The sequence below is a fragment of the Penaeus monodon genome, chromosome 35, assembly GCF_015228065.2.
Source record: "Penaeus monodon isolate SGIC_2016 chromosome 35, NSTDA_Pmon_1, whole genome shotgun sequence".
Lineage (NCBI taxonomy): Eukaryota > Metazoa > Arthropoda > Malacostraca > Decapoda > Penaeidae > Penaeus > Penaeus monodon.
This window is the reverse complement of record NC_051420.1, coordinates 954436-971391: the sequence shown is the minus strand read 5'-3', so window position 1 is coordinate 971391 and position 16956 is coordinate 954436. Positions and strand designations below refer to the sequence as shown.

Sequence of the window (16956 nt, the reverse complement as noted above, 5' to 3'; positions counted from 1 at the left end):
TCATGGATGCTGTCATTACCGCCATTCTTTCTTAGGACGCCTGGGATCTTTGTGTGATTTGGGGACAGAGGATGAAGGATCAGAAGAGGGGTGGGAGGGGGGGAGGGCGAAGGAGATTCCAGGGAGGATAAGACTCGGAGCTCACGGCCGAGGGAAGCTGCATGAATTGTGAATCTGATACCCGGCTCGTAAGTGCAGACGACGACACACGTCTCAGGTGTGTAGGTGTGAGTGCGACGGGAGTGCGGGCGTGTGGAAGTCGTGTAAGGCTCGTGTGCGAAGGTGTACACTCCAAGGGCCTTTTGAGGGTGTGCTTGCAAGGTGTACGAGGCGTATGTGCACTGATACGAGTGCACAAAGGCGTGGTTGCAGATAGGCGTTTGTGCGCGCGTCGGCTCGCGGTTGTACAGGGTGTACGACCTGAGCTTGCACGACACTCATGCATATCTGCGACGACGTGTGCGCTGTGTGTGTGTGCGTGTGTGTGTGTGTGTGTGGGCGTGTTTGCAGAACGTGTGTGGGCGTATATGTCTGCGAGAGCTGGACTGAGAGTTGTGAGTGAGTCAGCCTTGGGTGACATATGATACGCTTCCCCCTCCCCCCCCTCCTCCTCGTCCCCTTCCCCCGCCCCTCCTGCCTCAGGTGCAACCAGCGCCGGCGAGCATCCCGACTCCGACGCTGCAGGAGGAGGAGCAGGAATTCCCCCGTGGGCGCCGCCATTCATTGCGCGAAAAACGGAAGTCCTCCGCGAATCGGCGCCTCTGTCCCGGGCGAAATGCCAACGGCGGGGAGGAATAGACTTCACCTAATTGGAAATTCGTACCTAATATCACTTCCGTTTGGGGTATAATTTTGCTTTTTATGTATTTTGTTCGAATATGACGAGATGCCGAAGTAAAGCTAAAGATAGCAAAGTGGGCGCCGGTGTAGACGCGGGCGGAACGCGGGCGGCACGACCAAAATAGCGGGCGGGCAGGGACTAGGGGGAGGGGAAGGGGTCCAGGGGGGGAGGGGCACTGCGCGCGCACTCCTCTGAGACGTCGTTCGCCAAGAATAACCCATCTCCTATTACACGCCCACGGCCCCGAAACGCCCATCGGTACGCCCACTTCTCGACCACGCCCACCTAGATGGCATCGAGCGATAAGGCGATGATAGATAACTTAAGATCATGCGTCGGATTAGCCCCTTAATTGATGCGTGATGATGATTATGATCATTATGGATATGATTGATGAATATTCGAAGCGAAATGAAAGGAAACTAAATTAATTGACTTAATTTTATTCTCCGTAAATTAAAGTTCACTGTCATCGAACCCCAAAAGCGATTCGCCAACCCCCACCCCCCTCTTATCAGATGCTGCGCGAGAGCCTCATCTCGAGGACTGATGCTAATGATGAGTGGGATCCTTGCGAGACGATATATTAGCCTTCGGATCAAAGAGAGACACACTGAAGAGAAGAGTCTACCTGGCTCTACCCAAACACCCTCCCTCCCTCCCTCCCTTTCCCCCACCCCCTTCCCCTCCCGTGAAGCCAGCAGACAGCCTTGTAAGGTGCGGTGGTGTTGCCCCAAGCACATCGGCCCCCTCTCCCTCTCCCCTCTTCCCTTCCCACCGTTCACTCATTTCCTCGTTTTCCCCTCTTCTCTCCGATTTTTTTTCTTTTCTCTCTCTCTTTCTCTTCCTTTCTTTTTCTCTACTATTTCCTTCTTTTTGTCTGTGTTCTTCGTAGTCTTCATTTGATAATTTTTTGAGCTGCGTTTTCTGCGATATTTGGGCATTTTGTCGACAGCTTCTCGTGTGTTGCTCTTAGCATGGACGAGCTATGACTGTCTCTGGTCTTAGCCCTCGCCCGTGTCTTACCTCTCCCCTCTCCCCTCTCCTTCCTTCTCTCTCCCCTTCCCCTCTTCCCCCCCCCCTTCACTCGCGCCGCTTCTCTCTGGGGTATTTCTGGCACTTCCCCGCCGGCTCTGTGACGTCACGGCAAGGTGGGGCATGGCGAGTAATTAGGCCCGAAGAGAAGAAGAAAAGTGCGAGGGAACTCTTTCAGGCAGAGCTGAAGTGCGTGCATAAATGGCGCATATTTTTAGGTCGTTGTCCCTCCTGAAATTCCTGCCACTGATTTTTTCCTCTTTTCCTCTCCTTGGGCAAGATGAGAAAGGACAGTGGAATGCCAAGAATTCGCAACTCCCCCCCCTCCCCTCCCCTCCTTTCTTCCTTTCCCCCCTCCCCCTCCCCAATTTTCCCGTCCTCCTCGAAATATTTGTGAGTCACTTGAGCAGTGCCAACCCCTCCTGTAGGCTTCCGGTCCGAGCAGGATACCCGCACACCTGTAAATGTTAATATATGTTATTCTTCCTCCCGGATTAGATTACCTTCTCTTTCCTCAGGTTGTAGTATTTCGATACCAGGATAGGGAGGGTGTAAACTGGTGTCCCACAAATAACTCGGGGATGCTGAGGACCTCCATGAGGGGAGGAGAACAGGGGGGAGGGAGGGGGGGAGGGACCGAGAATGCCGGGCCAGGCCAAGCGACCTGAAACCGGACTTAAAAATGCCCCGTTTGCATTCCCGACCAACTTGTCCTGCATTTCCGGAATCGCGTCCAACTTAAGAGTGACGTCATTCCAGCTATACCTGCCCCTCTGCCTCTATATTTAAACCCCTCTATAATCTCCCCTATTTCCCCCATTTCGACCCCCCCCCCTTATCCCCGCCCTCTTTTCTTGGCACCGATTCCCATCTCGGCGCCGAGGGGCACCATAGAGGCAGTTCGGTGTTGGCTACTAGGTCAGTCGAGTGCCACCTCCACGGCAACGAACACCAGTACGTGTGCTCCTGTGACTTCACTCTTGGTGTTATTACATTACGGTGTCTTTAAGTTTCTTAAAGCCGTTGACATCACTCCCTAGCCCGTAAATACATCTACGGTGCGCCTGCCGTGTACTTGCGTGTGTGTAAGCTACGCAGGTAAAATTACCAGGAATCGGGCCATACAATTTCGTTTCATCTCGTCGACGATCTGCCATCGGGTTCTATTTTTGCCCCGGCGCCTAAATTTACCGAACGGCGCCGTAACGGTGGCTGGAGGTCGCCTGGAGGTTCAGTCGAGAGTCACCTCCTCCCGTGGCAGCATCTCCACTCCCGAGGTACAGCCGAGGTCACGGGAAGACCTGTGCCGTCCGGTGCTCAACCCCGTTTCCCGTGTCTAGTCGTAGGCCGGTGACACGGGCGAGCTTCGCTGTGTTCCTCTCTCGCTTAATGTATCGTCGAGGCATAATAAGGATACATATGTGTGGTCCACTTGAATGAGGGTCGTGACCCCTCCCCTCCCCTCCCCCCCTCTAATCAGGGCACAACTCCACGTGTCTCGCGATTTGCCCTAGTTTCTCAATTTTTATTTTTCCCCCCCGTTTTTCCCTTCCGGGGCGTTCGTTCGTCGTTGCCCCTATTTCGTATTCGTGTTCTGTTTCTGACCTTTTTTTTTTACTTTCAAAAAGGATATGATGCTCTTAATATGGGCACTGCCATGACTTCAAGTGGCACCTCTCACTCGTCGTGAAGTGTAAGCCAACTTTCTCGTGTTTACAGTGAACGTTATGCTTCGCGTGTGCCTGTGTATAAATACGCTGTGGTCTGCCAACGAGAATAACTCGCGAGACACTGGTCATCCGGCCTTAGCAATTTAATTGTTGGCACCGGTGCCAAATCCATACGACTTCGACAGTGTCGAGAGAGTCTGGCGCTCTCTGCTCATTCAGTCGAGTGCCATCAGAGCCTCAAGGAGCACCGCCCTTGACGTGTGTACTGCCAGTGATTACTTTGTGGATAACTTAACTATAGGTTGATAGGCCTATTCTAGTCGCTCAAGGCACCGCTATTTACAGCTGCCAAATGGCACCCGCGGTATACCCCATTGCTGACGAGTCTAATTATACTTCTGCCATCGGTAACAAATATATCTCGCCAAGCCATCGTAGTGGCGACCCGGAGGCTGGAGGTTCAGTCGAGAACAGACTCCTCATCAGTGAGCATCTCTTCCTCCGCGTGCGTGTCCCCCACGGTTTCTTCTGTGAATGATCCGATCGGCCCATACGACGCTCTAAAGCCCAAAGCTTCGAAGCGAAAAAGACGAGCCATCGAAACGAAACTCAGTGTTTACTCACTTATCGACTCCAGTTCTTATTCGCACAGTGTGTTATGGCTCGAATAGGAACTTTGGAAACGTGAAACAGAAGAAGCATGAAAGACCGCGGATTACCTTCAGAGCAATGCCTTAAAGTGCTGCGACTGGTTTCAACCCCAAAGTCATTGTCGCCCGTGTTAACCTTGTCCTTGATAAGCCGCCGCGGTTTTGGTGCTTCACTGCTTCACTGTTTCCTAATCGGGAGTTCGATCGCTTTCAGAACACAATCGCAATAGCGTCTTCACATTTTCATAAATAGTTAACTTTCTCTTATATAGATATATACAGAAAATCGACAAACTTCCATATATAGAAGAAAAAAATCGAACTTCGCTTGAGGAATACAAGCATGCCTTTGCCTTACACATGTGGTGCTTCTCAAGGCATGCCCTCCGCCAGCCGATAGAAGGGTACGAGGGAGGGGGAGGGGGAAGAAGGTGGGTGTAGTAAGCATTACCTCATCAAAGAAAAAAAATTTCACTGGGGCGTCTCAGTGTAAAGTTCCCATACGTTCACGGCATAATGGTATCCGTCTTCTCACACACCTACCCTTCCCCCTCCCCTCCCTCTCTCTTTCCCTCCCTCCTTCCCTTCTCCCCTGACACCCACCCCCTTCCCCCCTTCGCTACAAGCTAGAGAAGGGGGAAGGGAGAAGGTGAGGATGGGGGGTGGGGGGGCAGAGGGGAGGTAGAGAGGAGGGTTATTGTTGTTGAAACAGTTGAAGGCGTGTGACAGTTCAGTCCAGCATCATCTCTGTCTCGAGAAAGTGTGTGATATTCCTGCTGCTTGTGTTCAGAAAGTGCTCTTAGTGAACAACGGAAATATAATAGTTCAAATGTACTGTCATTCGTTGGTCTTCTCTAAACGGAAAAGAGAGAGAGAGAGAGACAACCTGGTGATTTAGTGGAAACAATAATAGTGATTATGAGAATGTGTAGAGAGAGGCATACGTGAAATTGTGCAGTGCTCGATGATACTCATACAGTGAAATTTAATGTTATATTTTCTAAAGACACTTCAAGAACGATTAACAGTATATTTCAAAACTTAATTTAGCTTGAACGATCAATCCAATAATTTCATTTCATGTCCCACTTATGTAATCGAAAGCTAGAAAAATTCACACCAAAAATCCGGTGATATTCATATTCTAAAAAAAAATTATAATAAATAAATAAATAAATAAATATATATATATATATATATATATATATATATATATATATATATCAAAAACTGCAATCACTGCACCTCAGCCGCTGGTGTGACGTCACGTGCAATGTACGTGTGCCACAAGAGTAAACAACAAGGGATTTCTCTAAGCACTTGTGTCTTGAGGGTTTGGCAACAACGCCCTCTTCTCCTTGTTCTCCATCTCACTGTTTTGTCTTTCGAGAGGGACGGAGAGAGAGAATAAATAAAAAACGGGGACTAATTATCTCCCCCGTATTAGCGTAATGAGAGACTTTTTTCTTTTCTTTTTTTTGAAGTGCGCCATCTTACGTGAAGTTCTGAAGATCGGCGAGAGAGGAGGTTTTCATGCTTAAAATACATAACTCGATACCCGAATAATTCTCGTGGAAAGTAGCAAGGGTCGAGGCAGTTCATCTATTTTGGCTGAGAGCAATTTTACCTGATAAATGTTGTGATATGACGCAATCCCCCGTTCTTGAAACCAGGGCTGCCAACCCCTACAATTTTGCTCGCCTCGAAACACGAACAAAAGCTACGATGTTCCTGACCATAAGCACTTCACTTGAATAACGTTTCAGTGGGTGGATAGTAAAACTCAAGAGCAGTTTTAAAAAGGCTCTTAGAACTGTTCTTTAAACTTAAGCACGATTAGAACACGGGAAAAAGTAAAGCAACTATGGCTGTCATTGAAGCAGTGCAGAGATTACGCGTCATTTTTGCAACAACCTTGCTATTATCCTGCCTCAGTCCATGACCCTGAGTGCTATAATGCGGCCATAAAATCACACTTGCTTGAGCAATAGCACTATACGGAAGAGACATTACAAAATGCGGTAATTTTGCTGTATCTTCACCTTCCCTCAGTCATCCGGCGAAATGCTACCCATTGTTATTTTTTCTTTTCCCAGAGGGAGGCGAAAGTTACTATAATTCGCTCATTTTCCTCTTTCTCACGCGCCCGGGTTGCTCAGGTGGCTACTCGGTCACTGGGCGGTGCTGCACTCGCGCTGTCAGCAATTTTGCATGGCAGTTGCATGAACACGATGCAAAGAGCGACTACAAAACATGTCGGATGATCGAACCGCTCTTGCCTATATTGTTGTTTGGGAAATTTTTGATTCTTCATTTATAGCAACATATTATATACATATACATATACATACCTGCATACATACCTTCATATAAGTACGCATATATGTACGTACTCATTCATATCCCACATTGATCAAATTCTTCGCCAGCATGTCATTCTGTCCTCAAAAACTCTCCCTTCTCACCTATCCCTCTCCGAGAACCCACCATCTTGACACGAGCCTCTCTCTTCTCTCTCCCAACAGCTTTCTCAGTTCTCTTTGTTGGTTGAGCACCTCCTAAAAAAACCGCCGCCATGGACGCCATCAAGAAGAAGATGCAGGCGATGAAGCTGGAGAAGGATAACGCCATGGACAGGGCGGATACCCTTGAACAGCAGAACAAGGAGGCCAACAACAGGGCTGAGAAGGTAACATCAACTTCCTGAAGGAGGAACTACACGCAGAAGGGAAACCCGAGGAGCAGGAACACTTCTAAGTAAAGGGGAGAGGGTTGTGGGTGGGTTGGGGAAGGAGGGGAGGGGGGGGGGAGGGGTAGGAGTAGATCCTTGCTTGAAGGTTATTATCTGTGTTAATTAATTTTTTTAATTAATCTATTTTTCTCTGTGTTAAGTTTTTTTTTTTTTTTGGGTGGGAGGGGGGTGTAAATGTGGTAAGGGATGGGGATTTCTTTAGTCACAAAACATTTAGATTAATGGGGTTGTTTACTTACAAAAAGTGGTCATTACATAATGGGGGGATGAGCATAATTCATTATATGGATACATAATTATAGATATTGGGAAAAAAAAAACTTTGAATTTTAGATGACATTTAATTAACGTTAGAATTCACTAACCCGCTTAGAAATATATATATTTTTGGGGTCGATTAGTAGAAACTTATACGATATATAGTCACCTTCACAAATACACAGACAAGTGTAATTTTAAGATGCTTTTTTTCCAGTAGACTAGAAAAATGTAAATTTTGTCTTTGTTTTTTTTTTTGAACCCAGTAGCCAGGAATTTGTTAAAATTGTCATACCGTACTGTCAATTAGGATAGATTTTATGTCGTATTTTTGCAATGACTTTGTTTGCTTGCTTCTTTGTAAAGTATTCCTGAGAGAGAAAAAAAGAGATAAAAAAAATTAGAATCCAGTAGTTTTGTTTTATGTCACAGATATTGTAGCTTTCGTAAAAATTGAGGTGTTTATTTTATTTAGTCAGATTTTAATATTAGGTCCGTTGCTACCACCATCATGCGATGTTAATCAAAATCTAATATTTGTAAATATACAGATATGTAGCTTCAAGAACGCCATTACAAACGGCAGCATTCGTTGTAGCAACGAGCCTATTATTATTATTTTTTTTATATCCCATTTTGAAATAGATGATTTAGATGATTTAGTCGTAAGGTCACATTGCAACCAGTGAGCCGTTTTTGTAGCAGTCACAAGCACTTAGTACTACAGTGAGTACAGTGTCAGCAAGCCAAAAAGGCTGGCACTGTACACTGTCTTGCTGAGTAAGGTTGCCGAACGGTTTCACTGGCATAGATCTCGTAGTCAAATCGCTAGATCGCTTCAGTTAGTAATTTAGTTCTCAGTCACGTGTTTCTTGAAAATTCAACTGTAACGTCATGATAAAGAAAGGGAGAAAGAGAATATTAAGAATCAATAACATGTTTACGTTAGAGAGCGATCTAGTGAGACCGTATCTTCTGTATAAAGGTGAGAGTATTGGTAATATAGTAAGCACGTTTCCCTATTACGCTATCCCTTGCTGAATACTCGAGAGTACTGCGTTTAGCACTTTATTTTATTTTTATTTTTTTATCAATCATTCACTTATTTATTTATTTTATTTATAATTATTATTATAATACGAAACATTGCTAAACAAACGTGGTTATCTCGATACTATGTTTGCTTCGCTATCCCATCAGTTCTCTCTCAAACAGATGGACTTTTGCTTGTCTTTTTATGGATTCTAGCAGCTAGGACGGGGCTTAGAATTCTGGTGAATAGTCCAGTGTAGTGCATTGTCATATTCTTATTATTGATGATGATATATTACACTCGACAAGACACAACCCAAAGCATAACATTTCAAGCTTCACGCATAACACCCGTTTCTCGAACAATATAGTTTATCAAGTCTATAAAATATTCAATCAATTTACATTGCTTTGCTCCGGTACATCACAAGCACACGTTCGAGAAACTCAGCAAAATTCAGCTGTGTGATTCTACGCGTACCGAGCTATCCAGCCACGCCCATGGTCCAGCTAGTCGTTGCCGAGGGCGCCCACACCCTCACCCAGACGACAAACCATGGGCGCAAGGTCGTGGATAACTCGGCGTAGCGATTGCCAGCGGGGTGTTCATATATCCCCACGTCCCCCTTGAAGACAGGGCGATAGATGAGCACCGCGCTTATCAGCTTCTTGCCCTCGTTAACTCCTGAGCCTCCAGGTGCACACAACACCTCGGCAGGCGATTTCACTTGACCCGCCCACTCTCATTCCCGGGTCTCTCTCACCCCCGCCCACCAACCAATCGACTGACAAAATACACCGCTATCCTCCCTGGATGTCTCCTACCCACAATAACCATCGTTACCCCCATAATATTGCTATAGGCTGAGGACGAAGTGAACAAGCTGCAGAAGAAGATGCAGCAGCTGGAGAACGACTTGGACCAGGTTCAGGAGTCTCTACTGACCGCCAACAACCAGCTCGAGGAGAAGGACAAAGCTCTCTCGAACGTAAGTGTCTTTCGGTGTCGGCCTCGAGCCCCATTAACCTAGCAGTTTCTCCTAGGCTGAGGACGAAGTGAACAAACTTCAGAAGAAGCTGCAGCAGCTGGAGAACGATTTTGATCAGGTGCAGGAGGCTCTGCTCACCGCTAACAACAACGCCGTGGAAAAGGACAAGGCTCTGGCCAATGTAAGTTGCGTAGACGTGCGGTCTGTCCCGCCCACTCACACTCTCGAGTTTCCCCTAGACCGAGGAGGAGATTCGCATAACGCAGAAGAAGATGCAGCAGGTCGAGAATGAGCTCGACCAGGTTCAGGAGCAGCTGTCCGTCGCTAACAATAAGCTTGATGAGAAGGAAAAGGCCTTGCAGAATGTAAGTAAGGCTGCAGGCCGCCGCCGCCGCCGCCGCTGCTCAACTCCAACGCTTGTTCACATTATTTTTCTTCTTTTTTTCCATTTCGTTGTGCACTTACCCTAGAGCGAGGAGGAGGTTCACAACCTTCAGAAGAGGATGCAGCAACTTGAGAACGACCTTGACCAGGTGCAGGAATCCTTGCTGAAGGCTAACATCCAGCTTGTGGAGAAGGACAAGGCCCTCTCTAACGTAAGTGAGGCGGGGCCCGTCGCCGGCGCAGGACCGCCCCGCCTTCACCCCAGAGCTTGCCCCGTCCACAATTCCAGACGCTACTAATGTCGCGCGGAGCCGAGCATGACCCATTCCAAAGAAAAGTCAATACATTTGCAATTTAAAAGCAGAGTTCCCGCTTCAAGCCTTCTGTGCAATTATGTCGAGATGATTTCCGTCCCTATGCCGCACCCCTGAGAGTCCCACTGTTGAACACCCACTCAATTTGATCCGTGAAAGCGTCCTCTGGTTTCCCGCGAGTGCCCTTCGGAGGCAGAGAGGGCCTCCGCATCCTGAGTTCTTGTTCCTCCACGCCCAGCGAGAAAAAAAAATAATTCTCAAAATCAAAAATCCTGCCTTGGTCTATCCGTCAGCACGCGCCCTGGCATGAGATAGGTTTTACTAATGATAATAACCGTAACCTTCAGGACTGCCCCCTCCCTCCCTCCCCCCCCTCTCATTCCCTCTGCCTGATCATGCATCATGCAAAAAAAAAAAAAATCCCAATCGATGGTTTCCCTTTATGTATTTTTTTCTTTTTTCACATCGATTTTTTTTTTTCAATGGCTTTATTTGTCAGTTCACAATTTTCCCTTCAAGCAGCCAACCACCATTCTTCATTCAGCATCATTTACTTTAACACCCCCCAAAAAAAAACATGGAAATTTTAGGCGAGCACGGGAAAACATTTTTTTTTTTGTAATATTTTGACTTCCCTCCCCCATAAAAACAGAAAAAAAAAACACAACGTCCCCGGAGACCAACTGAATGTTCCTTATAAAGTAGTTGTAGCAGCCCTGTAGTGGTAATTTCGAAGTAAAAAAAAAAGCATATATAGTTGTATGACTCTAGCATAGGCCTACAATCTTGACAGTGGATTTAATTAGGTTCTTTCGAGAAATGGAGACAAAAAAAGCATAAAAATGGCAGGCTTTGAGTCTCTCTCTTTGAAAGCCCAAGATCCTGTTGAGATTATAAGTCTATCTCCAGTCACGTAGTCCCTTCTCTGCACCCACTGTAATGATTCCCATAAGTTTTTTCCACACTATTCCCAGATTCACGGAATGCCAAAATGATCAAATTCGGTAAACCAAGAGATCCGTAATTACAATCAAGCGAGGACTACTCTGAATCAGCTTGTTCCGAGTTCCATCCCCGAGGGTAGCACGTTCCTGCTATTAAAAAAATGTATATATATATATTATTTCCAGTGACCTTTCCTTTCTTTCGAATTTTTTATTTCCAGTTAGCTTTCTATTTCATTTTGTATTTCCCTTCGTAGACTAAAAAGCTCTTACTAAACCGTCTAACGCTGTAGGGATCGTCTCGGCTCAGCTTGAGAAGTTGTTATTTTCCCCGAGACCTCCCGATGAAGAGAAAAAAAAAATTGAAACCAAGAATTTAAGTCTGATTTCAATCGTGTCGTAGTATTAGCTAACTCGAGTGACTAATTTTGATGTGAAATCGCCAGGGTCCGTATGCGCAATCCTCTAAAAAAAAAGAAAAGGAAAATTTTGCCAAATAGAAAAGACGAAACGATATATGCGTATTGCCCATTTCCTGACGGGCATTTTGCACGCAGCGCGATAAGATTTTGTTTCTTTATGCCACGAACGCGATCACAATTGCTTTTCTTGTTTTTCGTTTTTTTTTTACTTTATGGAGCTGCTGTTGCTGTTGATGCCGGTGGAGAGATATCATAAGAATAGCATCCATATTAAAACAAACCTAGCTAAACCAACTTAAATCTTTAAAGAAAAGAAAAGAAAAAAAAACGGCGGGATAAAAATCAACATTGCTCTAAACTTCACCAACCTAAAGGTCTCATCCCTTCTCACCAAAATTCAACATTATATAGAAAAACATCACAGTCATCACTGAAAGACAGAGCCACCCTCATCACAACAACGCCAGAGTGTCGCCGCTGTGCTGTCACACCTCTCTCTCATCATCACAATACTCATTAAAAACAACAAAGCTTCTTTCTTTTTCAGCTACTAATCGTTATGACAATGTAACCAGTTATTTCAATGGGTTATTATCATATTATGATTTTTTTACTGCACTTTCTTTTCTTTCCTCTTTTTTTTTTTACTTTGTTTTCTCTCTTCCTGTCTTTATTTCAATTTGTTGTATCTCTCAGCTTCATATAACAACATGCATGGCAACATCCCCGGAGTAAACTCCTGAGCATATTTTACACTATAAAGTCCAAACTCCATTTGTACTTGTAACAATTTATGGACAACTCACGCTTGGCTTTGGAACAAAACGGGCCTTTTTCATTAAATCATAAAAAAGAGAGAACCGTATACACGTATATACGCATTATATATATATATATATATATATATATATATATATATATATATATATATATATATATATATAATACGCATACGTGTATACAAGAAACACGTCACCAGATTTCACTCCTCCTTCAAAATACTAGACGTCAGCTCAGCATCAAGCCGATCACCTCGTGAGCCAAAGCTACATCAGAAGCCCCCGAGCCTCCCCTTTGCAGCTGACCCAAGGTAACCCGAGCTGCCTGAACTGACCTCACGTGTGGAGGGTGAGTATGACTTCTGTTTCCCCGCTTCCTCCCTATTTTGGGATAGGCAGAAGCGGGGCCTGTTCTCTGGTGGGGATTTGTAAGTTCATAATGGAAAAGGATGGATTTTGATGAGACACCGAATGGGGTAAAAAAGAAGAAGAAGTAAGTGTGTGTTTGAGCGAAGTATTCAATACATGTTGCTTAACGAATTGTGAACGGCGAGGATATAAATGCTCAAGATATTCATGTAAGGCTGGTTTGCATCTAGCGTCGAAGAGAAAATATACAATATATATTCAATTCAGTGATTCTTCCATATAAAAAAATTTAGACCGTCCTTCGCATTTTTTAGTACATTTAGTCCTGCCAAAAATTTAAAAACGCATCGCAGTTTCGTGAAGAAACAGAGTAGGAGGCTTCACCTATAGGATTCTTTTCTTCATGGAATCCATGGCATTTGTGGAGCGCATGCACGCACGCATGGCGGCCTAGGCAGGGTAGTAACCACCACTTGTTTCCGAGTGTGGTTTTAGACATAAGGGGAATGCGAAGATTTCGAGTAAAACAAAAGTTTGGCGTTCTCTTCAAGAGCGGCGACCGGCTAAATATAGTAATGGAGGGTATGCGGGCACATGCGTGGCCAGGAGCCATAAATGGAACAGGGGGCCCGCTGGCGCCGACCCCCTCAGTAGTGGCCCGACGACCCTGCCGATGCCACCGTCGTCCCGGTGCCAACCTCATGCCCGCGGCCTGCTCCTCTTATCTCGGGACAGGATACGTGCGTTACGAAAGCCTCGCGTGATAACGAAGTGTTAAGAGTGCGTTCCGGGAAAGAAAAGCATCGCGAGTGTCGGACAGCGCGTGTTTGAAAGTCCCGCGGTTGGCAGGCAAGTAGGTTGGCTCGCTGCCACCAGTGGCGCTGCCATCGCTAGACGTGAGTGTAAACACAGTGGTGGAAACATGGACTCCACCTCCAACAGTGTGACAGCTCCGGGAAATCACTCTCATTCCTCCCCTATAGACAGTGTTAATAACAATACGATGCAAAATGGGATTGCCACGCCCCCGGGTGACTCAGAAGAAACAGACGAAGTTGAAAGTGTAAATAGCAGTGTAGGAAACAGAACTTCAGTGAACGGTGGAGTGGCACTCGGTAGTGTTGGCAATGTTACGAGCTCATCAGCTGACCGTGATAGAAACGTAAATAATGACGTTGATGCCAAACCAGACCCCGAGGACGATAAAGAGCTAGAGGAACTTGCCAAACTCAGGTGTCAGAGCGTGGCAACCGAAGTGGTGGCGGAAAGATATAAGCGAAGATGTTCAGATTATCCGGGTTTTGCGTTCGGCTCCTCCATTTTCAGTTCGAATACGATGATGAAGTTCAGCATTATAAAGAACGAGCTGCACAACATCATGAATGTGCAATTGAAAAGGGTTAGTATTTCAGGTTTACTTTGATTTTTAGTGTTAGTGTTGGCAACTGTGTCCATACCTTCCTGCTGGTTATTATTATTATTAATACTATTTTCTGGTTCTAAATTTGTTTTTCACAAACACATTAACTCCTCACACGACACTGAGTTCGAAAGGAAGACAACGAGGGAAAGTGTTAGTATTTATATCGACCAAGACAGTTTCCTACTCCTTGCTAAGTAAAAATAAATGTCAAATTGTATATTGGCATCTGAGCAAAGTGGTGGCAACAGTGCGCAGAGTTTAGCACGTGTTTGGCTCTCTCTCCCCCCCTCTTTTCTCTCTCTTTCGTTTTCCTTCATTCTCTTTCGTTCATTCTTATCCTCACTCTTCTGGTTCTTTCTGATCTCTGAACTTTTCTTTCCTTCTGACTTCACTTTTAACTCACTCACTCACTCTCTCTCTCTCTCTCTCTCTCTCTCTCTCTCTCTCTCTCTCTCTCTCTCTCTCTCTCTCTCTCTCTCTCTCTCTCTCTCTCTCTCTCTCTCTCTCTCTCTCTCTCTTTTTCTTTCTTCCACTCTCCCCCTCATCTTCTCTTCCTCCATTCTCCACTTCCCTCTTCCTCCGCCTGTGTTTCTCCTCAGCGGTCCGCCCTCCCATGTCTTGACGTAACACCAAACCACAGTAATGACTAAGGCATTTTGACATTTCTTGGCACATTGCACACGCCCTGATCAAGCCGCGCAGCAAACAAGTTATTCCGTTGTTAGGCCTTCACAACCCATAGTTCGGTAGTTAGGTGTGTGCACGGATACATACATATGTAGATACATACAAGCACACGCTTATATACATAGATGCATTCGCGTACACGCATGTATGTATATAAACCTCGTATCCGTACATATATTGAACACATACAAACACAACGTAGGAAATGTAATTAACCTACATAGCCTGTACATGCACAGACATTCATAGAAGCCTAAATGCGCACATACATACATGCTCATGTACACATTAGATATATTACATGCACACTCATACAAATATACATATGCATATTTATGTATATGCTTCCGGACACCTGCTTGAATTTACACACACACACACACACACACACACACACACACACACACACACACACACACACACACACACACACACAAATCCAATAACATATACACATACACGCATATCGACACACACACATATACCTATAGAAATAGTCTGTCAGTCTTTCGCAACAAACACACCACCACCAACGGAGGTAGAGGGAGAATGGGTGATAGGGGGAGAGAGGGGGGGGGGGAAATGGTGGTTCACATTGAACACAAACCAACGAGGGCAGCGGAAATGAGCGAGGGGGAGGTACATGACGGAACAGCTCCTTCCGTTCCACAGCTATTTTTCTGAACACTTAAGAGAGAGAGTTCAAAGTTTAGCGGTGTTCATGACAAGTTCTAGTAAGGGGGGGGGGGTAGGGGTTAAGGGTATGTAATGTGATACGGCATTATTTGAATGAATTCGCGGAATAGAAAACGTTTGGCTTTCAATTTTAGACATCCTACGAGTTTAAATTCACCCAAATTTCGTTTTAGATAACAAAGAATTAACGGGGAAGATTCACAATCCGTTTTAATTTTTTTGTGTGTGTGTCCTGTCAGAATTCTTGAATCCGGGTCCGCGTTTCATAATTTCTCGCAATGTATCAAATGTAGAGAAAAACCAAGAGACATTTCCCCAATGCCGAACAGACGGAAGATGGCGGCGGCAATGGCTGTAGCTTTGCGGAAGCTGTTAGCCCCAAAGACGGCCCCGAGGATTTGGTCCTATGAGGAGGGTGAGTCACCTGGCAGGCATATGGGCAGCCCCCCACCTGACCCCCTCTTCAAACTCCTCCTCCCTCTCTCTGTCTCTATTTTGGCCTTTTTGTTATAAACTGTTCACTGCAGAAGTTAATTTCACCAAACAAGTCATTCTCTTGCTAAGTCCTAAGAGTATATTGCCCTCGAGGAGATACCAGATGACTAATCAGGATCAGACTGTTAGGAAAGAGGAATGTTCAACCGTTTCCTTGGAGTTTACGTCATGGCCGGACTCTTCTGTGTCAAGGTACAACAGTCATTGCGGATGCCTTATGGTCCTTATTTCTCTTCGAATACGGACGGGACGGAGGTTCTAAGGACGCCCTCGCTTCTGAAATGGCATGAAAGCGCTCCTCTTTTATGAATTGGTGGCAAACGCAGCCATTACAGGTACACATCTCTTGAATGTCCGTTGGCAGGTGCACTCTGCTGGTCGGGCTGCGCATGCGCGTGTCAGGATCAGCTGTCAGGCGGACTGGAGAGGGATAGTGTACAAAATACAATTCATTTAAGCTGGGAAAACTTTCACGCCATCCACGGCTGAATCACACTTCCCCAGATTCTCGATAAATAAAGTAGAGATGCCCAAGAGAATGCTTTGTGGCGCTCCTGGCTGGGTATGGGCGCCGGGGGATGACGTCAGACGCGATGTACGAAAACGCCAGTGATAAACCAATAATTATTTGCGATAGAGACTCAGATTTCTGTTGAACGTATTTGTCTTTGACATTTCGTCATTTTTTCTCTCACTCTTATAAATCCTGATCACATTAGTTCAGTCACGCCTTTTTTCGATAAAGTCTTGAGCCTCTTCAAACATTTGGCGAACCTTAGACTTTTTTTTTTCTTTCTTTCTTTCTCTCTCGCTATTCCTTAGTCTCTCCCCTTTCCCTCTTTTATTCCGAAATGTCTCCCTTATGCAAACATCTCGTCGCTTTACTCGCATCTCGACAAAGTCATGTGGCTGTGGAGAGACATTTAGCGAAGAGTAAAGGTTTTTATTTGGCGAGTTCGGGGTCCCCAGATGAGGCCTTATATGGAAGACGCCCCACTGAAGACTTTCTCTGAAGGATGTTAGTCTGGGATATTTTTCACCTGACGCTTATGATTACGCAAGCACGGAGCATTTTCACACACAGCGAGAGCCAGATGTTAAGGTTTTATGCGAGAGCGTTGTAGTCGTGGATCGTAGAGGATTTCATGAACTGCTTTTCGGGAAAAATGCGTTATCGCGCATGGCCATTTGGAGATGTCATTTTTGCTCCGTCTGT

At 45.6% G+C, this 16956-nt stretch overlaps 1 protein-coding gene across 50 annotated transcripts in view; it reads left to right on the top strand.

The window, feature by feature from the left end:
- LOC119594951 (tropomyosin) overlaps positions 1-16956 on the top strand; it is a 50217-nt gene that overhangs the window by 543 nt on the left and 32718 nt on the right. For 12 of the 50 annotated variants that reach the window (XM_037944065.1, XM_037944072.1, XM_037944066.1 and 9 more), the window contains exons 2-3: positions 6722-6885; positions 9467-9592. In XM_037944065.1, the coding sequence (XP_037799993.1) occupies positions 6772-6885; positions 9467-9592 (240 nt within the window). In that variant the 5' untranslated portion in view covers positions 6722-6771. Of the gene's footprint in view, positions 1-2710; positions 2831-2997; positions 3154-3656; positions 3805-3920; positions 4052-6721; positions 6886-9101; positions 9228-9282; positions 9409-9466; positions 9593-9697; positions 9824-13280; positions 13839-16956 lie in introns of those variants that run through there. The other 38 variants (XM_037944069.1, XM_037944059.1, XM_037944060.1 and 35 more) reach the window with 28 other exon arrangements.